This window comes from Vitis vinifera, chromosome 10 (assembly GCF_030704535.1).
Source record: "Vitis vinifera cultivar Pinot Noir 40024 chromosome 10, ASM3070453v1".
NCBI classification, from domain to species: domain Eukaryota; kingdom Viridiplantae; phylum Streptophyta; class Magnoliopsida; order Vitales; family Vitaceae; genus Vitis; species Vitis vinifera.
In genome coordinates, this window is record NC_081814.1 from 13,114,818 (window position 1) to 13,135,084 (window position 20,267).

General features: G+C 38.9%; 1 protein-coding gene across 7 annotated transcripts in view; it reads right to left on the reverse strand.

The window, feature by feature from the left end:
• LOC100253161 (187-kDa microtubule-associated protein AIR9) overlaps nucleotides 1-20,267 on the reverse strand; it is an 88,028-nt gene that overhangs the window by 51,433 nt on the left and 16,328 nt on the right. For all 7 annotated transcript variants that reach the window (XM_059740156.1, XM_059740158.1, XM_059740155.1 and 4 more), the window contains 6 exons: nucleotides 18,053-18,152; nucleotides 17,659-17,760; nucleotides 16,526-16,758; nucleotides 16,305-16,419; nucleotides 12,872-12,992; nucleotides 11,858-12,033 (listed from right to left, as the gene is read on the reverse strand). In XM_059740156.1, coding sequence (XP_059596139.1) covers nucleotides 11,858-12,033; nucleotides 12,872-12,992; nucleotides 16,305-16,419; nucleotides 16,526-16,758; nucleotides 17,659-17,760; nucleotides 18,053-18,152 — 847 coding nt within the window. The remainder of the gene's footprint in view (nucleotides 1-11,857; nucleotides 12,034-12,871; nucleotides 12,993-16,304; nucleotides 16,420-16,525; nucleotides 16,759-17,658; nucleotides 17,761-18,052; nucleotides 18,153-20,267) is intronic.

Here is a 20,267-nt window from a genome sequence, read left to right on the forward strand (position 1 = left end):
CCAAGTAACTTTTTTGTGAAATCTAAAATCCCATCTAAGGCCAAGGTTTTTGCTTCACTAGTGGCACACAAGAAGGTAAACACCAACAATAAGCTACAAATGAGAAGATCCTACAAAGCCCTAAGTCATGATGTTTGCTTTTGGTGCATGGAGGGTGGAGAAACAGTGGATCATCTTTTCTTACATTGTCTATTGACTTTAGGGCTATGGTATAGACTATTTAGATTAGCTAACTCGGATTGCATTCCTCCTAGGAGTATTTGTGACATGATGACCATCTCATATAAGGGATTGGGAAGCTCCATTAGAGGCAAGGTTCTATGGCAAATCGCTTGTCTCTCGTTGATATAGGTTGTTTATCAAGAATGAAATCTATGAGTTTTTAGGACAAGGCAAGAACTTCAAAGACTCTTTAGGACCTAATTCATTCCTACGCCTCCTTTTAGGCCTCTAGCACCACATCATTTAAAGGCATTCCTCTCAATGTGAGAGCTCGACAAGTATTTAGTATGTACTTTGAAAGGTATGGGTTAGCAAGGAGAGGAGCATTAAGTAGGTCTTTCCTAGAATGAGAGATTCTAATTTTTTTTTTCTCAATAAGCAGAAAATTGTATTGCAAAGAGGCGCTAAAGAAGCGAATCACAGAATTATAGTATAGACAAACTCACCCCCTTGCAAAAGGGCCCAAACAACAAGGAAAACAAAAAAACCTTCTCCCTTATCGCAAACATACCCAATCTATAAAATCTATTAAGGTCGAAGGACCATCTTTTATCCACAATTTGGTTTCCGACCAAAATAAATACACAAAAGAAACTTTCAGCTTTTGAATGGACAACACACCGTCCTCATAAGCAATTGTATTCCTAGCCTTCCAAATGACCCAAAACAAGCATAACGGTCTCAGTTGCCACACCACCTTCCTCTTCTTGCCACAAAACAACCCCTCCATCCTAAAAGGGTTTCCTTTACCGAATAAGGAAAGACCCAAGAAACTCCAAAAAAAGAGAGGAACAACGTCCACACTTCCCTTGTTCTTTCACAATTAAGGAGGAGGTGGTCAATCGACTCCCCACACATTTGGCACAGAAAGCACCTATTTTCCAAAGCCCAACCCCTCTTTTGTAAATGGTCCAAGGTTAGAACTCTTCCCCAAGAAGCCTCCCACGCAAAGAAGCTTATCTTGGGCTGCACATAAGAATTCCAAATAATCTTCGAAGGGAATGAAGCAATAGACACCGGCTGCAAAGCCTTATACAACGATTTTACCGAAAAAGCCCCATCCTTTGAATCCATCCACCTCACCCTATCCTCCTCATCCACCATAACCATCTTCCCATCCAAGCAACAAAGCAGTCTTCCCACTTCTTCCATCTCCCAATCATTAAAAGGCCTATTGAAACGACAAACCCACTTGCCAAGGAGAGCCCTATTAAAAGAACTAAGACTCTTAACCCTCAACCCTCCTTTACTTTTGTCTACACACACAATCGGTCACCTTACTAAGTGCAGTTTTTGCTCAATAGCCCCACCACCCCACAGAAAGTCCCTTTGAATTTGTTCCAGTCTCATCCTGACCACCCTTGGCAATTGGAAAAGAGACATAAAATAGATCGATAAATTGGACAAGGTACTTCGAATTAAGGTAATCCTCCCCCCTTTTTGAGATGTACTGCCGCTTCCACGTAGCCAATTTCTTTCGGAATCTTTCTTCTATTCCATCCCATACACCAACAAATTTAAAAGGAGCACCCAAAGGCATTCTTAGTTAGGTGGAGGGCAAATTTCCCACTTTATAACCGAACTCATCAACCAACTCTTCCACATTCTCAACTCTACCAACTTGAATCAATTCACTTTTTTCCAAATTCGCTCTTAACCCTGACATTGCCTTAAACCACATTAACAGCCAGCACAAATATGTCAACTGCTCCTCTTTAGCCTCACAGAAAATCAGCGTGTCATCAGCAAACAATAAATGGGAGATCTGGGCCCCTTCACCCCTTCTTCCCCAAACCAACCACGGTGTCAAATAACCTCCAACAACTGCTCTTTTCAACAAACAACTAAAAGCCTCCATGACTACTACGAATAAATAAGGCGAGAAAGGGTCTTCTTGCCTTAAACCCCTTGAGCTCTGGAAAGAACCAACAAGGCTTCCATTCACCAACACTGAAAATCTAACAGTGGATAAACACCACTTTATCCAACTACACCACCTTTCCCCAAACCCCATCTTCTCCAATACCGCTAAAAGAAATGACCAGTCCACGTGATCATACGCTTTCTCAATGTCTAATTTGCAAAGAATTGCCTCTCTATTACTTTTCAAAATGGAATCCATTGCCTCATTAGCGATCAGCACTACATTCATAATCTGCTGCCTCTCCACAAAAGCATTTTGACACGTTGAGATCACCTTGGCTAACACTCCTTTCATTTTGTTAGCCAACACCTTGGCTAACATCCTCATCGTCGAGGACATACGACCTCCTCTACTCCGCTCAGAAGGGAATCTTATCATGTTGAAGTCTCCTGCTACACACCACGACTCGTTCCACAAACCTCTAATGGCCCCCAGCTCACTCAAAAAATCTTCTCTCTCCACTTTCACAATGGGTCCATACACTCCTGAAAAAAATCCAGCAAAATCCATCTTCGCATTTCTTAAAGCGACAGGAAACTGAATATTTACCCACCTCCATTTGTAGCACCCTATTATCCCAAAACACTAGAACCCCAACCCCCCCCCCCCCCCCCAAAAAAAAAAAAAACTTGAATTTAAGGCCCCCCACTCCAAATATCTTCCTACATGAGGCTTCTTACAATTCCATGAGTCATCTCCTGAGTTTTTGTTTCTTGGAGACACACTAAGTCCACCTTCTGTGTTTTAATCACATTCTTTATCAATTTTCTCTTGTCTCTGTCATTTACTCCCCTTACATTCCACGAAAGGATTCTAAGCCTCATCTAACATACTCCTGATGACCCCGATCTCCTTCTGATCCACCGTAATTTACCAACCATTCAAGTTTCTTCAACTCGCGATCAAATCTCAAAGGTCTTTGTCCCTTTCTCTTTTTTCCATTTACTCTCTCAGATCGATCTCTTCTTTCTCTCATTCTATTAAGGAGTTTCAAAATCTCACTTTCACAACCCTCAGAAGGCATACCCAAACACTGATAGAACCTTGCCAGGCAACTGTACCTCCACACTTCTTCATCTTCTCCCTCTTTCTCAACCCTTTCGTCCCTCCCCTCCTCTAACAGGAAAGAATCACCAACAACCTTATGACCGACCCTTCCTTCCACCGGACACACTCTCAAAGGACTTAAAGTCAACTTCCCTTCGCTTTCCTTCAACAAGGCGTCAAAACCACGACTTTCCTTTATCTCAATCAAAGCCCCCTCCACCCTAGAGAAAGGAGAAGAAGAAGAGACCACCCCCCCCCCCAAACAAAAGAAGGCTCAAAGAGGGAATACCTGGAATCTTCCTCCAAAAGGCACGCATCCTGTGGAAATCCGTTACAATTGTGAGTGGTGATTGGTAGGATAATAGGGAAAGATTGAGGCCCCTATTGTGGGTAATTTGTGTTCTTCCATATTTGTATTTTTTTCCTTTTTTAATTGCTCTCTGTATAGTTGTTAAATAGGGATATGTTTATGTAAAAGTTAAGGTTTTTGAATGAATTCAGAAAATCATTTTCTCAGTTTCTTCATGGTATCAGAGCCTTATTTGCTCTAAAACCCTAATCTGTCCATGGATGCCCAAAGAGGAAGCAACCACGAAAGAGTGTCGGAGATACACTCTTCGATGGGTCCCGTCGATGCATTCGACAACTCCCCACTCCACCTTACCATTGAAAAATTGAATGGTAAGAATTACAGAGAGTGGGCTCAAGCAATCAAACTCGTAATTGACGGAAAGGGAAAGATAGGGTTCCTTACCGGCGAGACTCGGCGACCACCTCCGACCGATGTAGCAGCATCTCAGAAATGGCGGTCAGAAAACTCCTTTATCACCTCGTGCTTGATTAATTCCATGAAACCATCCATTGGAAAGACTTACATGTTTCTCCCAACGGCAAAGGACGTGTGGGATGCGATACGGGAAACGTATTCCGATGCTGAGAATGCTTCCCAAATCTTTGAAATCAAGACGCGGCTTTGGCAGATGAAGCAAGGAGATCGGGAAGTCACGGAATACTACACCGAGATGCTAGGTATGTGGCAAGAGCTCGATCTTAGTTGCGAAGAAGAGTGGGAGTGCACGGGGGACAGCGTGCGCTTCAAGAAGAAGATGGAGAATGAGAGGGTCTTCGAGTTCCTAGCGGGGTTGAACCGCGAGCTTGATGACGTTAGGAGTAGGGTTCTCAGTCGCCGGCCGTTGCCCTCCATCCGAGAAGTCTTCTCTGAGGTGCGACGAGAGGAGAGCAGAAGGAGAGTGATGTTAGATCACTCAGTTGGGCCTGAGGGCTCAGCCCTTTTAACTTATGGTCCTCATGGGCCCCATGGGCCTTATGCTATTGCTGGACGTGGGCCTTCTGTTGCTGGATCTAGTGGGCCAAGCCCAAGACAGTCCAAGAGGACTTATTGTGAGCATTGTAAGAAGTTGGGCCACACTAAAGACACTTGTTGGGCCTTACATGGCAAGCCCGCAGATTGGAAGCCCAGACAGCCCAATAAAGCCCACAGTCATCAGGCCTCCACCGAAGCCCAGGCAGACAAAACTCCCATAGAAGTTTGTCAGTCAACTTCTAGTGTGGGGTTTAATTCCAACCAGATTGCGAAATTATATGAGCTTTTTTCTAATTTCCAAGCCTCTGGTCAGTCTTCTACCACTTTATCCTCTGGTTCTTTGGCAAAAAAAGGTACCTTTTTTACAGCACTTAGCACCATGTCTCAGACTATTCCTTGGATTGTTGACTCTGGTGCATCTGATCATATGACAGATGCTCATCATTTATTTTCTACATATTCTCCCTGTGCCGGTAATTTAAAAGTAAAAATTGCAGATGGTACTTTATCACCAGTTGCTAGCAAAGGGAGTATTCGTATTTCTGAGTCAATTACTCTCAACCTTGTCCTACATGTACCTAATTTGTCTTGCAATTTGCTGTCTATTAGCCAGTTAACCAAAAAGTCTAATTGCTCAGCTAAATTCCTATCATCTCACTGTGTTTTTCAGGACCTATCATCGGGGAAGACAATTGGCAGTGCTAAGGAACGTGAGGGTCTATATTACTTCGACGAAACTGATGTGCTTGGACAGAGTTCTCCTACTATTTGTAATTCTACATCTTATTCTAAGGATAGTGAACTTTTGTTATGGCACAAAAGGATGGGTCATCCTAGTTTTCAGTACTTAAAACATTTATTTCCCTCGCTATGTTCAAACAAAACGATATTGGATTTTCAGTGTGAAGTGTGTGAACTTGCCAAACATCATCGAACGTCTTTTCCTAAATCTAAGTATAAACCATCCATACCATTTACTCTAATTCACAGTGATCTATGGGGTCCCTCACGTACCCCTAATAGGACCCATAAAAAATGGTTTATTACTTTTATTGATGATCATACTCGCCTATGTTGGGTATATTTGTTGACTGATAAAACTGAGGTTCGATCAGTCTTCATGAACTTTCACAATATGATACAAACTCAGTTTCACACCAAAATTCAAATTCTTCGTACTGATAATGGTACAGAGTATTTTAATCACTCCTTGAGCACTTACCTTCAAAAAAATGGTATTATACATCAAAGTTCTTGTGTTGACACACCTCAACAAAACGGGGTTGCAGAACGGAAAAATAGACATATTCTTGAAGTTGCTCGTGCTTTGTTATTTTCATCTCACATGCCAACACAATTTTGGGGTGACTCCATTTTGACAGCCACATATCTTATTAACCGAATGCCTAGTCGGGTCCTATCCTTTGTCACACCCCTCCAAAAATTCCATGAGTTTTTTCCTCATTCGAGACTTGATGCACACCTTCCACTTCGTGTCTTTGGGTCCACTGTGTTTGTCCACATTCATGGACCTAAGCGGAACAAATTTGATCCCAGAGCACTTAAATGTGTCTTTCTTGGCTACTCTTCCACACAAAAAGGCTACAAATGCTATGACCCAATTTCACAGAAGCTATATGTTAGCCTAGATGTCACATTTTTTGAGCATACTCCCTACTACTCGCTTCAGGGGGAGTCCATGAGTGAAACTAGACCTTCCTTAACCTCTGACTATCTTGATGTTGCTATGTTTGAATCCACTCCGTGCTTTATATCTAACCCTTCACATAATACAGAAGGACACTTAAACTTAGGGGGAGATATGGAATTACAGACAAATAGGGAAACACTTGTCTATTCAAGAAGGCCAAAATCGAAGTTCAATGAGACACTCATCTCCGAAGCACTACAAGAGTCAGAATCGGTGATAGTTCCAACCCCTCGAGAGTATGACTTCAATTCTGATCAGGTAACAGATGACTTACCCATTGCTATTAGGAAACAACCTCGTTCATGTACTCTCCATCCTATCTCAAACTTTGTGTCTTATAATTCTCTTTCTGCAAAGTGTCGTGCCTTTACAACTAACCTTGACAGAATCCAGCTTCCTAAAAACATTCAAGAAGCTTTCGAAATTCCAGAATGGAAAGAGGCTGTGATGGAAGAAATAAGGGCATTAGAAAAAAATGAGACTTGGGAAGTGATGAATTTACCAAGGGGGAAGAAACCAGTGGGCTGTAAATGGATATTCACAATGAAATATAAGGCGGATGGCACAGTAGAACGATACAAAGCCCGCCTAGTTGCAAAGGGGTTCACTCAGACCTATGGCATCGACTATACTGAGACATTTGCACCAGTAGCAAAGCTGAACACTATACGAGTTCTTTTATCCTTAGCAGCAAACCTCGACTGGCCACTCCATCAGTTTGATATAAAGAATGTCTTTCTGAATGGAGAACTAGAAGAAGAAGTGTTTATGATGTTACCACCAGGGTTCTGTAAGGAAGAAGAAGAAACCAGGGTATGCAAATTGAAGAAATCTCTTTATGGTCTCAAACAATCACCCAGAGCATGGTTTGATAGATTTGCAAAGGTGATTAAGAATCAAGGATACCAACAGGGACAGTCAGATCACACAATGTTCTTCAAACAGTCCAATGATGGAAGGATGACCATTCTAATTGTCTATGTCGATGACATCATTCTCACTGGAGATGACACAGGAGAAGTGGAAAGATTAAAGAAGGTCTTAGCCACAGAATTTGAGGTGAAAGATCTGGGTCAAATGCGGTATTTCCTAGGAATGGAGGTCGCCAGATCAAGAAAGGGAATTAGTATTTCCCAAAGAAAGTATGTACTTGATTTGTTGACTGAGACTGGCATGCTGGGATGCAAGCCAAGCGATACCCCTATCAAGGCAAGAAACAGAATGGAAAGTGACGGAAAGCCTGTGGATAGAGAGAAATATCAGCGACTAGTAGGTAGACTGATCTACCTTTCTCACACTAGACCTGACATTGCTTTCGCCGTAAGCGTGGTTAGCCAATACATGCACTCACCAAAGGAAAGTCATTTGGAAGCAGTGTATAAGATCCTCAGATACCTAAAAGGTTCTCCAGGGAGAGGACTATTCTTTAAGAAGAGTGACAGTAAGAAAGTAGAGATTTACACAGATGCAGATTGGGCGGGATCAGCAGATGATAGAAGGTCTACTACAGGTTACTGTACCTATGTCTGGGGCAATTTAGTAACATGGAGAAGTAAAAAGCAGAGTGTAGTGGCTAGAAGCAGTGTCGAAGCTGAATTCAGAGCAGTTGCACAAGGTATGTGTGAAGGACTATGGTTGAAAAAACTGTTGGAAGAACTATGCATTACAATAGAGCTCCCCATTAAACTCTATTGTGACAACAAAGCTGCCATTAGTATTTCTCATAATCCTGTTCAGCACGACAGAACCAAACATATAGAAGTGGACAGACACTTTATAAAGGAAAAAATTGAGAAAGGGATTATTTGCATGACTTATATCCCTACAAGGGAACAATTGGCCGATATTTTCACCAAGGGGTTACAGAAATCAAGCTTTGAAGACTTTATGGGCAAGTTGGACATGATTAATATCTATGATCCAACTTGAGGGGGAGTGTGGAAATCCGTTACAATTGTGAGTGGTGATTGGTAGGATAATAGGGAAAGATTGAGGCCCCTATTGTGGGTAATTTGTGTTCTTCCATATTTGTATTTTTTTCCTTTTTTAATTGCTCTCTGTATAGTTGTTAAATAGGGATATGTTTATGTAAAAGTTAAGGTTTTTGAATGAATTCAGAAAATCATTTTCTCAGTTTCTTCACATCCGCAAGGGAACACCTTCTTGTTTCCCCTTTCTCCACTTCTGGACCCATCCCGCCGGCCAAGAGCTCTTCTTCAAACCACCTTTCAGATCGCGTTCGACAAAAAAAAGCCCTAGCTTCTTTTATATGTTCGTCCATAATGGGCCTAAATGGAAAAGAAGCCTAAGTTGCTCCTCTAATGGGCTGCCCCTCTTTCAAGCCCAACTCAGTCCTGCAAGCCACACAACCCATCCCATTGAGAGTTTGGAGGGCCATCACAAGAGGCCCGTCCCACACTTCTACTGGGCTGCCCCTCTTCTCAGCACACCCTGGGCCGGCAAGTCTCCCTATCTTTTAAAACCCAATCCATTTGGGCTTGAGCAACTTCACAGACGGGCTTGCAATGTTCAAGCCTAGCATACCCCTCACTTAAGCCCACTCCATCACTCCCTTTTTCTCCAGCCTCCTTCCCAAAGGCTAAATAAACTTCAGTTGTACCTGTTGTCCTGTCTCCATCACCCCTTTCTTCCCTCCCATTATTCCCCCCCAACCTTTCTGATTAAACCTGCCCCATCAGCCTCTGCTACACGCCACCTCTCCTTCCCCTTGCCACTGCAACTCCCTGCGCGTGAGCCCACCTCCCACTCTTCCCTAACCTTTTTCCCCTCTCCCTCTTTCAATTTCTTCATCGGCACCACTATAGAGATCCATGGCAGCCTCTCCCACCACAACTATAATGCATAACAATAAGAATCGATCACCAAATGCAAAGTTCCTGGAAAAAAAATTTCCCATGTTCTACACTAAAATTCCGGCCCATTGATACTGAGATAAATTTTTTGTTTCTTCATCCACCTCAACAAAACCTCCACAACAGTCACCAATTCTTTTAAACATCTCTATTTCCAACAATGAAGCGAGAGTCCCACCACCCTAACCCAAACTTCTTGTGTTTGGCTTCCTTCCTGCAAGCACCCCGCATCCTCACTCCATCTCTCTAAGTGCGACACTTTGTCTTTAAAGCAGCGCGTCCCCCTCTTCAACACTCTCTCTGCCTCCTCTTCAGCTTCGAACTCCAACAACATGAAAGGTCCTCCCAGCTTCAACACTTTTACACCTTTTTTAAGATTCCAGCTACGCTCCTCCCATTTTCTAAACGAAACCATCTCCGTCTCCACCACCAACCTGTCACCCCACCTTCCAACAAGGCACCGACCCAACCCTTCCTCCCTATTTCTCAACCCTCTCCCTCCAACCTGAATCCATAAAGCATCTCCTTGCCTTCCAGCTGGCTCCTTAGCAACATCCACAAAAGTCTTTTTCTCACCCTCCACCTTCTTTCCAAGGCATCTTTCATCCTTATCTTCTGCTGTCACCACTTTCAGTTTTGAATCAACTCGAAGTGCCTCTTCAAACTTTGCTGCCTCCTAGGAAACCTTTTCCTTCAGGGAAAACTAAGCAAAATCTCTTAGTCTCTACATCAACTACAGAACATAAGATGTATCTCCCCGCCCCATTTTCACGCCTTTCCAACCTGAACTTTCTTCCCTCTTCCTTCCATACTTTAACTAACCTTCCTTTCTTTTCATCCCTCCAACAATCTTCAAAACCTTCCAGAAGTTTTCTCAGACTTGCCACCCCGAACCTGATCCAAGAGGAGAAACCTCTACTCCTCTCCACAATGGTACCTCTTAGCTTCCCTCCGACTTCCTCTATTGAAACTTCAAACGTCTTCGACTCTATAGCACACCAGCACTTTCCCCCTCTCATCCTCTCCTTGGCCTTAAACCAACCTCTATTAATTCTTAAGTTACCATAGAACCAAACACAAAATTGAGAGATTCTAATATTAGAGCAATGAATTAATTTTTTTGTATATTCTGATGTGGTACTTTACTATTGTTTAGGTTTACTTAGCATTTTGGAGGCCACTAGCAAAGCTAGCTTACGTGCAAGAGAGACACATGCCCCCACCCCACCCCCAGAAAATAATATCAAATAGTGGGATTGATCCTTTCACCTCATGTACAAAGGTAAAGCAAGCGTTAACATTAATTCTCCAAATGGGGAAATACTATAAACTACCATTCCAATACAACAATATCTATAAGCAGAACACATAATCATTTGGTGCCCAGAGCAGATAAAACTCCAACACTGCTCATGCATGTTAAAGGAACGGTGATCTGGTTCTTTGCCAGTTACAGTTCCAGGCAAGTATACTGACTCGCAATTCACTATTTAAAAATAAAAGGAACAAAAGAAAATAAAAAGACAAAGAAAGACAAGTTCTAATAAATAAACAATGCACTACTAATTGATGTCAGGATTCACTAATTTCACATTATGGCCAAAAATGATGAACTGTTCCTTTCTTTTTGGTTTTCCACAATCTATTCAACAACGAAAGAAAAAAAAAAAGACAATTGATTGATTAGATTCATTCATCAAACAAATGAATTACTGGGAAACTTGCTGGAATTACTAGAGGGCTTGCTGCACACTAGAGTTTTGTGTCTCATTGACAAAAATATAGAGGGATATTCTGTTGTTATTTCCAAAATGCCTAATAGGGACTATGGCTCATGGAAGCTCAACAATTGGATTTGCAAAATAACAGACACTGGTAGTGAGGTGGGGTGTTCCTTCTCTGGATGATCCAAGTTGGATCCCTCGTCCATCTAATCAAACCGCAAACCAGTTAGCCAAGCAAGGAGCAAAGCCATTAGTTTCTTGTTTTTGAGACTTTTTTCTCTTTGAGTGTATTGGAAACTTTTAGGGTATGTGTACCGTTTTCTATACCTATAGTATGCACAAATGGATTTAGCTTTTCGTGGATCAAGATAAAATGTCCACTTTCTATTAAGACCTTGTACATCTTGAAAGAATTACACATCCTTTGTGTTTACCCTCCCAAGGCAATGAATATGTTTGTCTCTACCAACCCAAGTCAGTAAATGGGCAGAAGCAAGCACATCTTCTAAATAGCAGGAGAAAAGAGCAACTATAATTCTGAGTGAGTTTAGACATATTTTCCACCCACAATACACAAGTTAGCAAAGAAGCTCAAAAATGAATTTTGTCACTTCTGCTTGTGTCTAATAAAAAAATATTAAGCATGCCAGCTTTGAAAAAAAATCTAAAATAGGTAAAAAAAATAAAAAATAAAAAATAAAAAAGAAAAAAAAGTCTATCTAAAGGTAAATATTTATTAATTTCCTTCAGCATATAATATCATGTCCAAAGATTGAAAATCATTTTTATTAATTTTAAAATTACAGAAAGTATGCCACATCATTACCATAAATCAAATCTCACTGACCATGAAACAAATCATCTAAATACATGGTCGGTTGACAAGAGAACACCATTCCAAAAAGATATCTCATGTGTTTCCTAAAACCAGGTAAGGTTTAGAAACAGTTACAATACCATGCAAGCACATCTGTAAAATCATAACTCAACAGATCTACTAGAATAGGTAACACTAATTTCATCTACCCATACCTGCTTTTACAAAATCTGTATGTTTATATTGAGCTTCTCCTTTAACACCCTCCTCTGTTACAGGCGTGTACATGAACACCAAACTCGAATCAATGTCCTCTATAGTCAATTGGTACTCCTCATCTTCTGCTCCAACTATTGCCACTGGACTGCCGTTCCATCTTCTTCTTAACCAACTGATAGACATAAATAGAAAAGCTACATTATTTTTTAATTTCAACAAGAGTAAAATCACTGCTTTGAAAAACCTCACAGTATTGTAGAACAGCTGGAAACAGGTTCCAAATTTTAATAGGATCTAATGATTTTAACAGTAGAGATTGGAACATCTGCACCACTCCCTTTTCAGCCCACATCCCCCACTCACTCACTCCCTCCCTCCCTATTTCTCCTCATAATTCATTGAGGGTTCAATTACCTTCAAATCTATTTTTGTCTTCTCGTCTAAGCATACATTCATGAAAGATGCCAAAGATAACTCCATCCTTGTTCCTATCAAAAAATAACTCCATCCTTGTCAACTGTGAAGAAGGGTTGCATGGCCTCTTCATCAAACCCCCACCACATAACCCATAAAACGACTTAAGGATCATTGATTTCTTCATTGAAAAGTGGCCTCAAACATGCAAGCAGTTGTTTTATCGCATTTCAGAATCTGGTTGATGACAAAAGGGTAAGAAGGGTTTGAAATGTGGCTCTGCATGCAATCTTTTGGAATTTTGGAAAGAGAATTTTTTTTTAAAAAATACCATGTTTCCAATCAAGAAGTTAAAACCAATTGTGTCTAGAAGAGTTTTATTCAGTAGAGGACAACATTTTAGGCAGCAACTCATTCTTGGAAATTTTTTGGTTTCTCTCTTTTGAACTGTTGTTTCTCCTCGGAGACCTTGCTTGCCCTTGGCTGTTTTTCACCATTTTCCTCCCTTCAACTAAGAAAATTCATTTCTTTTACTTTTAGAGGGAGAGAATTTGATACAATGATATACCCTGCAATGGTTCAAAAAGAGATCTCACCTGGCAACACCTTTTCCTGGAGTCCCACCACACCATGCAACCTTAGCATAGCCCTTGATAATATTTCCTTCCACTAGTTCCCCATGGACATCAAGGCTTACAACCTTTGGACACCCAGTTCCTTCAGAAAACAGTGAGATAAGAATGAATGACAGAGAAAAATGCAAGTTGCATACACCATAGGACAATTGTTTCAATAAGCATCCAATAAGCTTGCAGATGAAATTTTAAGAGACATCATTTACACCATAATTGGTGCAACTCAAAAACAAGGTGAAGAAGATATATTTTCCACATACCGTCAAACATTTAAAAAAAAAAACTAAATGATAGCAATTCTTGCCACAACATAGAAACAATGTCAATTAAATTTAAGATGCTCCTAACCTTCCTTGCCAATTCCATTCAAATTAATTTAGGATCATCAAAGGCAAGACTCTTTCAATGATTGCTTGTTTCACTTTGATGTGGATTGTGTAGAGAGAGAGGAATGCTAGGATTGTTTAGGATACTTGGAAGACGCCTGAAATGATGTAGGACTTGCTTCATTCCTATGTCTCTTTTTAGGCCTACGGTACTGACATTTTTAAACCCTTTCCCTTGAGTGTCATTAAGCTTAGATGGCTTTCAGTATGCACACCTTAGGGTTCGACCTACATGGTGAGGAGCCTAGATGAGCTTTTGGAGATGTTATACTTGTATAGTCTTTTTTTCTTCCTTTTGTGCAAATCTCCTTGTAAGGAAGAGGGTTTTTTTCGGTCTTTTGATCAAATATGTATTTTATTTTTTTTATCAGAAAAAAAAATTGTATTTCATGGAGAGGATTTCTCATCATTCTCGTGTCTTCTTCACATTAATTAATACATCTCTTGTTTCTAATAATAAAAAATAAATAAATAAATAAAAATAAAAATTGATAGAAATGAATAGTTAGTTTTTGTTATAAAAATAAATTTAAAAAATTCAACAAAAGCCTAGAAAATATTGATTTTGAAAATTTATCTTCAATAGACCTAGAGAAAACAATAACTTCATCAACAAACTAGAAAGCAAGATCCTTAAACTAACCGTCCCTATAAAAGAACATTCAATTAAATATTTTCCTTCAACCTAGTAACATTCCATTAGTGACTTGTCACACGATAATTGATTTGCTTGTACAAACAAAAAAAAACACACACACACAAACATCACAAGAGTAAATATAAAATAGAAAGCGAGGATTGGCTTACCTCAAACATCTAAACGCACCTAACTACCTCTCAGACTCACCATTAAAAAGACTATTGAAATTAACTAAAATCCTTTCAGCCACTATTTCTACTTCTAGCTCACTTTCTCTTTTAGCACAACGCAAGCTAAGATTTCATGGGCACTATAACAAGTCTAACATTGTCAAACAAACAACCCAAGCCCTTGAGGATATCTAAGAAGCCAATACCCTTGACAAGCGAATATTTCATCTCACTAAGGTCCATAAAGGTGAGCTTCTTTCACACTATAAGTTTGGCTTCTATAAATTTGAGCTCTTGCACAAAACAATGGCCTTCCCATACCAAGAAATGATCCTCAATCTACCATCTTCTAATATCATGGGGAAACAAGTGTTATGGAGCCACATGTTCTAGAAAGAAGAGGCAACAGAACCCACCTAACCCTCATGCTTCTAGTAATACTATACCATCCATGTTTCTTGTTAAAGCAATTGATGCATTGAATTCCCCTCCCCTAACTAGGAAGGAAAACCAAGCTAAACATATGACCTAACTAAATCCAAAGCTCCAACCTAACATCTACAACCCACAAGTTGTCCAATTTGTCCTTACATCTAATAGAAAAAGGAAAAAGAATCCACAACAACTTTGAGACTCTTTTGTTTTTTTTTTTTATTATTATTATTATTAGAAAGTAAAGATGCATTAATTATGAATAAAGAGATTTGTGGAATCTTCTTTTCTCCCTTTTTGGTGCGGATTGGACTCTCTCGTGTATAGTGAAGGAAACTCTTATTGGGTGGCATGGAGCATTGTGGGGAAAGCTTGAAAAAAGGCTTGGCAAATGGCCCCCTTATGTATATTTTGGTCAATCTGGAAGGAAAGGAATTTATTAGCTTTTGGGAATGAGGAGTTTTCGCTTCAAAGACTGAAATATTCTTTTGTATGTAATCTTTGGTCTTGGGTTAGGGTGTCTATAGTTTTGAGCCCTTCTTTTCTTGTAAGTTTTTTAGATTGGTTAGGTTTTAAGTAAGGAAAGGTGGTGTGTTTTTATCCTTTCCCCGTCGGTGTGTCTTTAGGCTATTTTTGTATACTCCCTGTATACTTTGTGAGCACTGTTTTTGGTGTTTCCTCTTCTCTTTTAATATACATCCTTTTATCTATTCAAAAAAAAAAATTGAATAAAGAGTTCATCAGAAGGATGCGGAATCCTTCCCACAAATACACAACCATGATCAAAACAAAGAACTCCACTATACAAGGAGATATATCACAAAAAATGACATCTCCTCAAATCCAACTAAGCTCCTCTCAATGCTGGCCCAACCCTATTGTTGTATGCACTAAACCCCAAGTTACAAGGACACAACCAGATATTACAACAAAAAAGAGCACAGTCTACTCTTCACAGCTAGACTCCCAAATGTTATTCAGCATCTTTCTGGTAAAGATCTTTAGATTGGTTTCTTGAACCAAAACCACTCCAGAGAATTCATATGCAACAAACCACCTGCATTTTTTTGCTTAAACAATTCTTATGACTCGGCGGCACTTCCTTTATGACTCTAAAGTTACAACTTAGGACTCATCAAATTAGAGTAAACAAAACAAAAAAGCTAAAAAAGCAGGGGCCACATCCCAAAGCCCTACTACAATCAATTCAAAAAGGTTCTCCCTATTCATGTTCAGAGAGCCCATTAATGAGAATTAACAATCAACCCAAAGGCTTAAGCTTTTAGGTAATGCACCAACAATGTACATCAAGTTGACATAACACTTGACAACCCATCTCATTTGTGGCCTCTTCCAATACATGCATCCAGCAAAGAGGTTCAAACCTAAGACCTCTTGGAACTAAAGCTTTCACAGCATGTTAAACTACCAATTAACTGAAAAGCTCAAGGTTTAAGGCAATAGACCATTATTGCATGTTAAGTCAGCTAAAACTTTATAGTTTTTTCAAAATAATATGTAAGTTTTTGGAAAAATAGCACATATAATATACATTTAGTATAGACCTCAAGTACACAAAAGAGGGATTACATAATTTCATCCATTGATCACTTTGTAGCCCTAATTGCTAACATTCAACTTTAAATTCCACATTGCCTCATCATTGATTGTATAACAATTCCACATTGTTCATCATAGCTCAATCAACAAGTATGAACATTTAATATCAAGCATTCATTTTCACACAAAATGTGAGAAAAGCATACCTGGTGAAACAGGTAAAGAGATAGCAAATATAGATCGATGCTCGATCTCTCCCAGTATAGGAGTACATTCCACTTTCAGAATTTTGCCAATGTCCTCATGCTTTGGCCAATATACCTAATCAAATATTCTATTATCATCATGATATAGATCATATAGAATGAAACATCTGTAGAGATTCAGAAGCTCAAACACAGGAATAACGCTTCAAATAACCCTTTACCTGTTCAATGGCCTCAGGAATAGCTGTGAAATTTGAAAGACTTCTCTCCCCTATAAACCATTGGAATTTCAAGACTAAATTTGAGCAAATGCTCGAAGTACCATCTTTAACGAAAATAAAGTGGCACTGACAAGCATCTTCTTCAAATGGTTGGTCAATAGAGGTCTCCTTGATCAGGTAGCCCAGAGGCAAATCATCTTTCCATTGTTCAACAAGAAAGCGAAAAGTTGAATCTGTTCAAGAGACCATATCTTTAACATTGAAAACATCCATCCATAGATACAATATTGTAATAGTTTAAAATGCATCACTTTCCTCAAAAGCCAAAGATTAAGTCACACCAAAAGATTAAGTTGCATTCAACAATCATAAACTTCAAGCATATGCCAAATTTTCACATCCATACTAAAAGGAAAGAACTTCAATAAGAAAAATAAAGAAGTTATATCAAAGAAAATCTTGAAGACAATTCCACAAGAAAATATCAAAGAAGAATAAGAATGAACAGAAGATCAAGGTTCCTTAGGAATCAAGGGACAAAGTGACTGGGGTTCCTTAATAAAAGGATCTAAGCACAAATCACAACTAAAGGACAAACTAAAACAATGACACACCAGGATCCTATATGCCTAAATCCCATTATGTAGCAAGCAGTAACCTATGAAATCTCCAGGATCAAGGCCCCTCTTTTCTGGCCTCACACAAGTCAACTAAGATTTTAGAGAGTTTTAGTCAAATATGCTTTTAGTCAGTTAATCTTAGAGGGAATTTAGGCAGTTGTGAGCAGCTTTAAGAAAACATTGGTTTTGAACAGTTTTAATCAATATGAAGGTTCTAGAGTATTATTGCAAAAGAGGGTGTAGGAGAAACCTCACTCTCTTTGCTTTATAATACCATACATTATGAATAAAAGAAAACCAAGAAGCGTCACTTTATAATAGTATAGATTACTGATAAAGAAAATCAAGAAGGATGAGAGATCCTTCAAAACAGGAAAGAGAGAGGGAGAACAGACCATCAATTGCATAATAGAAACAGGTCTTAAAGCTGTGACAAACTGAAGACACATTGATGATGCTGAAATAATTGACATAGTAGGAAACCAGCCATTGTCTAGGTAGCAAAGAACTCACCAATTGCATGCTCTGGACGGCAAAATTCCCAACCATCTCTGATGCATAAAGCGGTATGTGCAGGATAATGCTTAGCAATTGCTACCTCCTCTCGAGAAAGATCTGCGGAGGTTTTTAACATAAAATACAGTAAGCAAGTTAATATATAAGAACAAACATAAGCTTTAACAAACCATCAAAACCCAGAAATTGAAAATAACAAGATTTAGCTCACTGAAATAAGGAAGAAGCAAAAGAAATGAGAAGAAAGCATGAAAAGGAAAAAGTGTTGTTTTAAGGGACATTTGAATTAATGTCTCATAAGTAACAATATAACATATTACCATGCTACATATTAAAGGTGCAAACACACAGTCAAGATACTGAAGCAATATATTGATTTATTAAAACATACCTCTGTCATTGAACTTTTTCAAGGTAGGGCCAACAAGCAAAATTGAAGCTGCTTCTAAATGAGACATCTGAAGTATAGGGTTCTCTTCCACTCGTAAATGCTGCAGTACAAGAGAGTAGTTCAAAATTTTGATGTTAAATAAATAAAAATATTTGTGCACACAAAAGTGCATACCAGTTAGTGCATGCCATGGAATAGTGCATTTATACAGCTCCATATGGCTATTAATTAGCACACCAAACAAAGAAATAAGACCAAACAACTGAACAAGTAATTGGTCCAACCTCAGAAATCGGCATCGTGGAAAGCTAGGAGGATGAATTAAAATGTTGTTTTAATAAAATATTCTACCATATTAAATATATGGTGTTATGTCACACACCCATAGTAATTTGATGCTAGCCTTGAGCACTTGAACCAAGCTTCCTAATGTCAAAGAAGGGCCTACTCTCCCTCTCTCTCTCTCTAAGATCTTTATAAGAAAACAAAGACAGAATGCGAATGAGGTTGTACAAAGCTTTGTAAGACTTGATGACCCCTCTCCAAGAACTATTTTGCTAAAGTTGTCTCCATCTTTACAGGCACACTCAATAGCTCCCTCCTCGTCACCAAACCATGAAAGATTCTCTCTTCTTGTTCAAAGCTGCTGTTTGCATTTCCTTTTTTTTTTTTTTTTTTTTTGGAATTTGACCAAGCTTTCCAAACAGTAAATTTGGCTTTGAACTTTTTATTTTAGCAACCATAAGAAAAATATCTTTTGAAATTTTTAGAGATTTAACTCAAATTAATTAAATAAGATTGACATACATTATTAGCCTACTACCTGATTACTCAAACTTGTAGCATAACTGTCAGGAAGTCATGAATTTGATCCTCACAGCATGTTTATTTTTCCTCCATTTATTGAACTACATGAAAATTCAAAAGTTTGCTGATGAGATAGGGTGTTCAGGCTTCGACCACAACCTAACAAATTAAGTTTTTGGGTTAATTGGTAGCTTGCAAAAGTTATTTTAAAATTTTTCTGCCTAAAATTATTTTGAAATTTTTTCTTTCTTTTTTATCAAAAACAAGAGATGTATTAATAATAAATAAAGAGTTCGTGAGAATGAATCCTCCCCACAAATACGCTTTCTTTATTTTATTTTATTTTTTTAAATTACACTTTTTCATAAAGCTTTCTATATTTGTTCTTCCCCACTGAAACTCAATTTCCATAGTGTTGTATACCTTGCCTATTCAAGGATGTCACCTCTTATATTCCATACTATCACACACAACATATAGATATGTTACTTTAATTAATGTGATACAAAGTTAATTATAAAATAATCCTTTTATATTATAATATAAATATATTGAGTCCTATTTTATTAGAAACAAACAATATTCATTGCATTGAATGGTCTATATAAAGAAGGATGAGCAAAATCCTTCCAAGATTTATAATTACTTATCACAAATAGAAAAACATACTACTCAACAAAAAACTAAAACCATTTGCACCATGAGCGGAAAAAAGCAATCCATACACTTTTTTTTAGAGGTAAAAGTGACTGTATTAAAAAGCAACTAAAGAAGGGCACACAAAAGTATATACGATGTTAACAAGGCGCCAAAGGCCACAAAAGAAGAGGGATACATAAAAAACAACACCCTCACCTCACTTGCACCCTAGCCAATCAATAAAATTAAATAAAGAGAATGAGCTATAGCCTAAATGCACCATAACCCATTCCAAGAACATGTTCATGAGGACCTAAGAATAGCTTGGTCCGCCAAATCAGAATCATCAAAAGCTGTCAGATTTCCCTCCTTCCATGGGGTCCAAAATGAGCATAAGGGAGCTGCTTCCCAAGTCTTCTTCCTTTTCTTCCCTACAAAGGCGTCATGTCAACTCAGCAGGGCATCCTTGACCAAAGAAGGCATCACCCATTGAACACCAAAAATAGCAAAAAAAAGCTACCAAAGCATGGCTACCGTAAGGCAATGAAAAAGGATATGATTAGTTGATTCCTCCTCACCTTTACAGAAGTAACATTTGCTCAACAAACACCAATCCCTCCTTTTTAGCTAATCAAGAGTTAGAATTCTTCTCAAGCAAAAAGGCTAACCCTCCTCTAGACCTAAGGGTTCCACACAATGCCCAAAGGGAACACTTATAGATTGCTAACTGCTAAGGAGTTGTAAAAGGATTTAACTGAAAAGATACCTC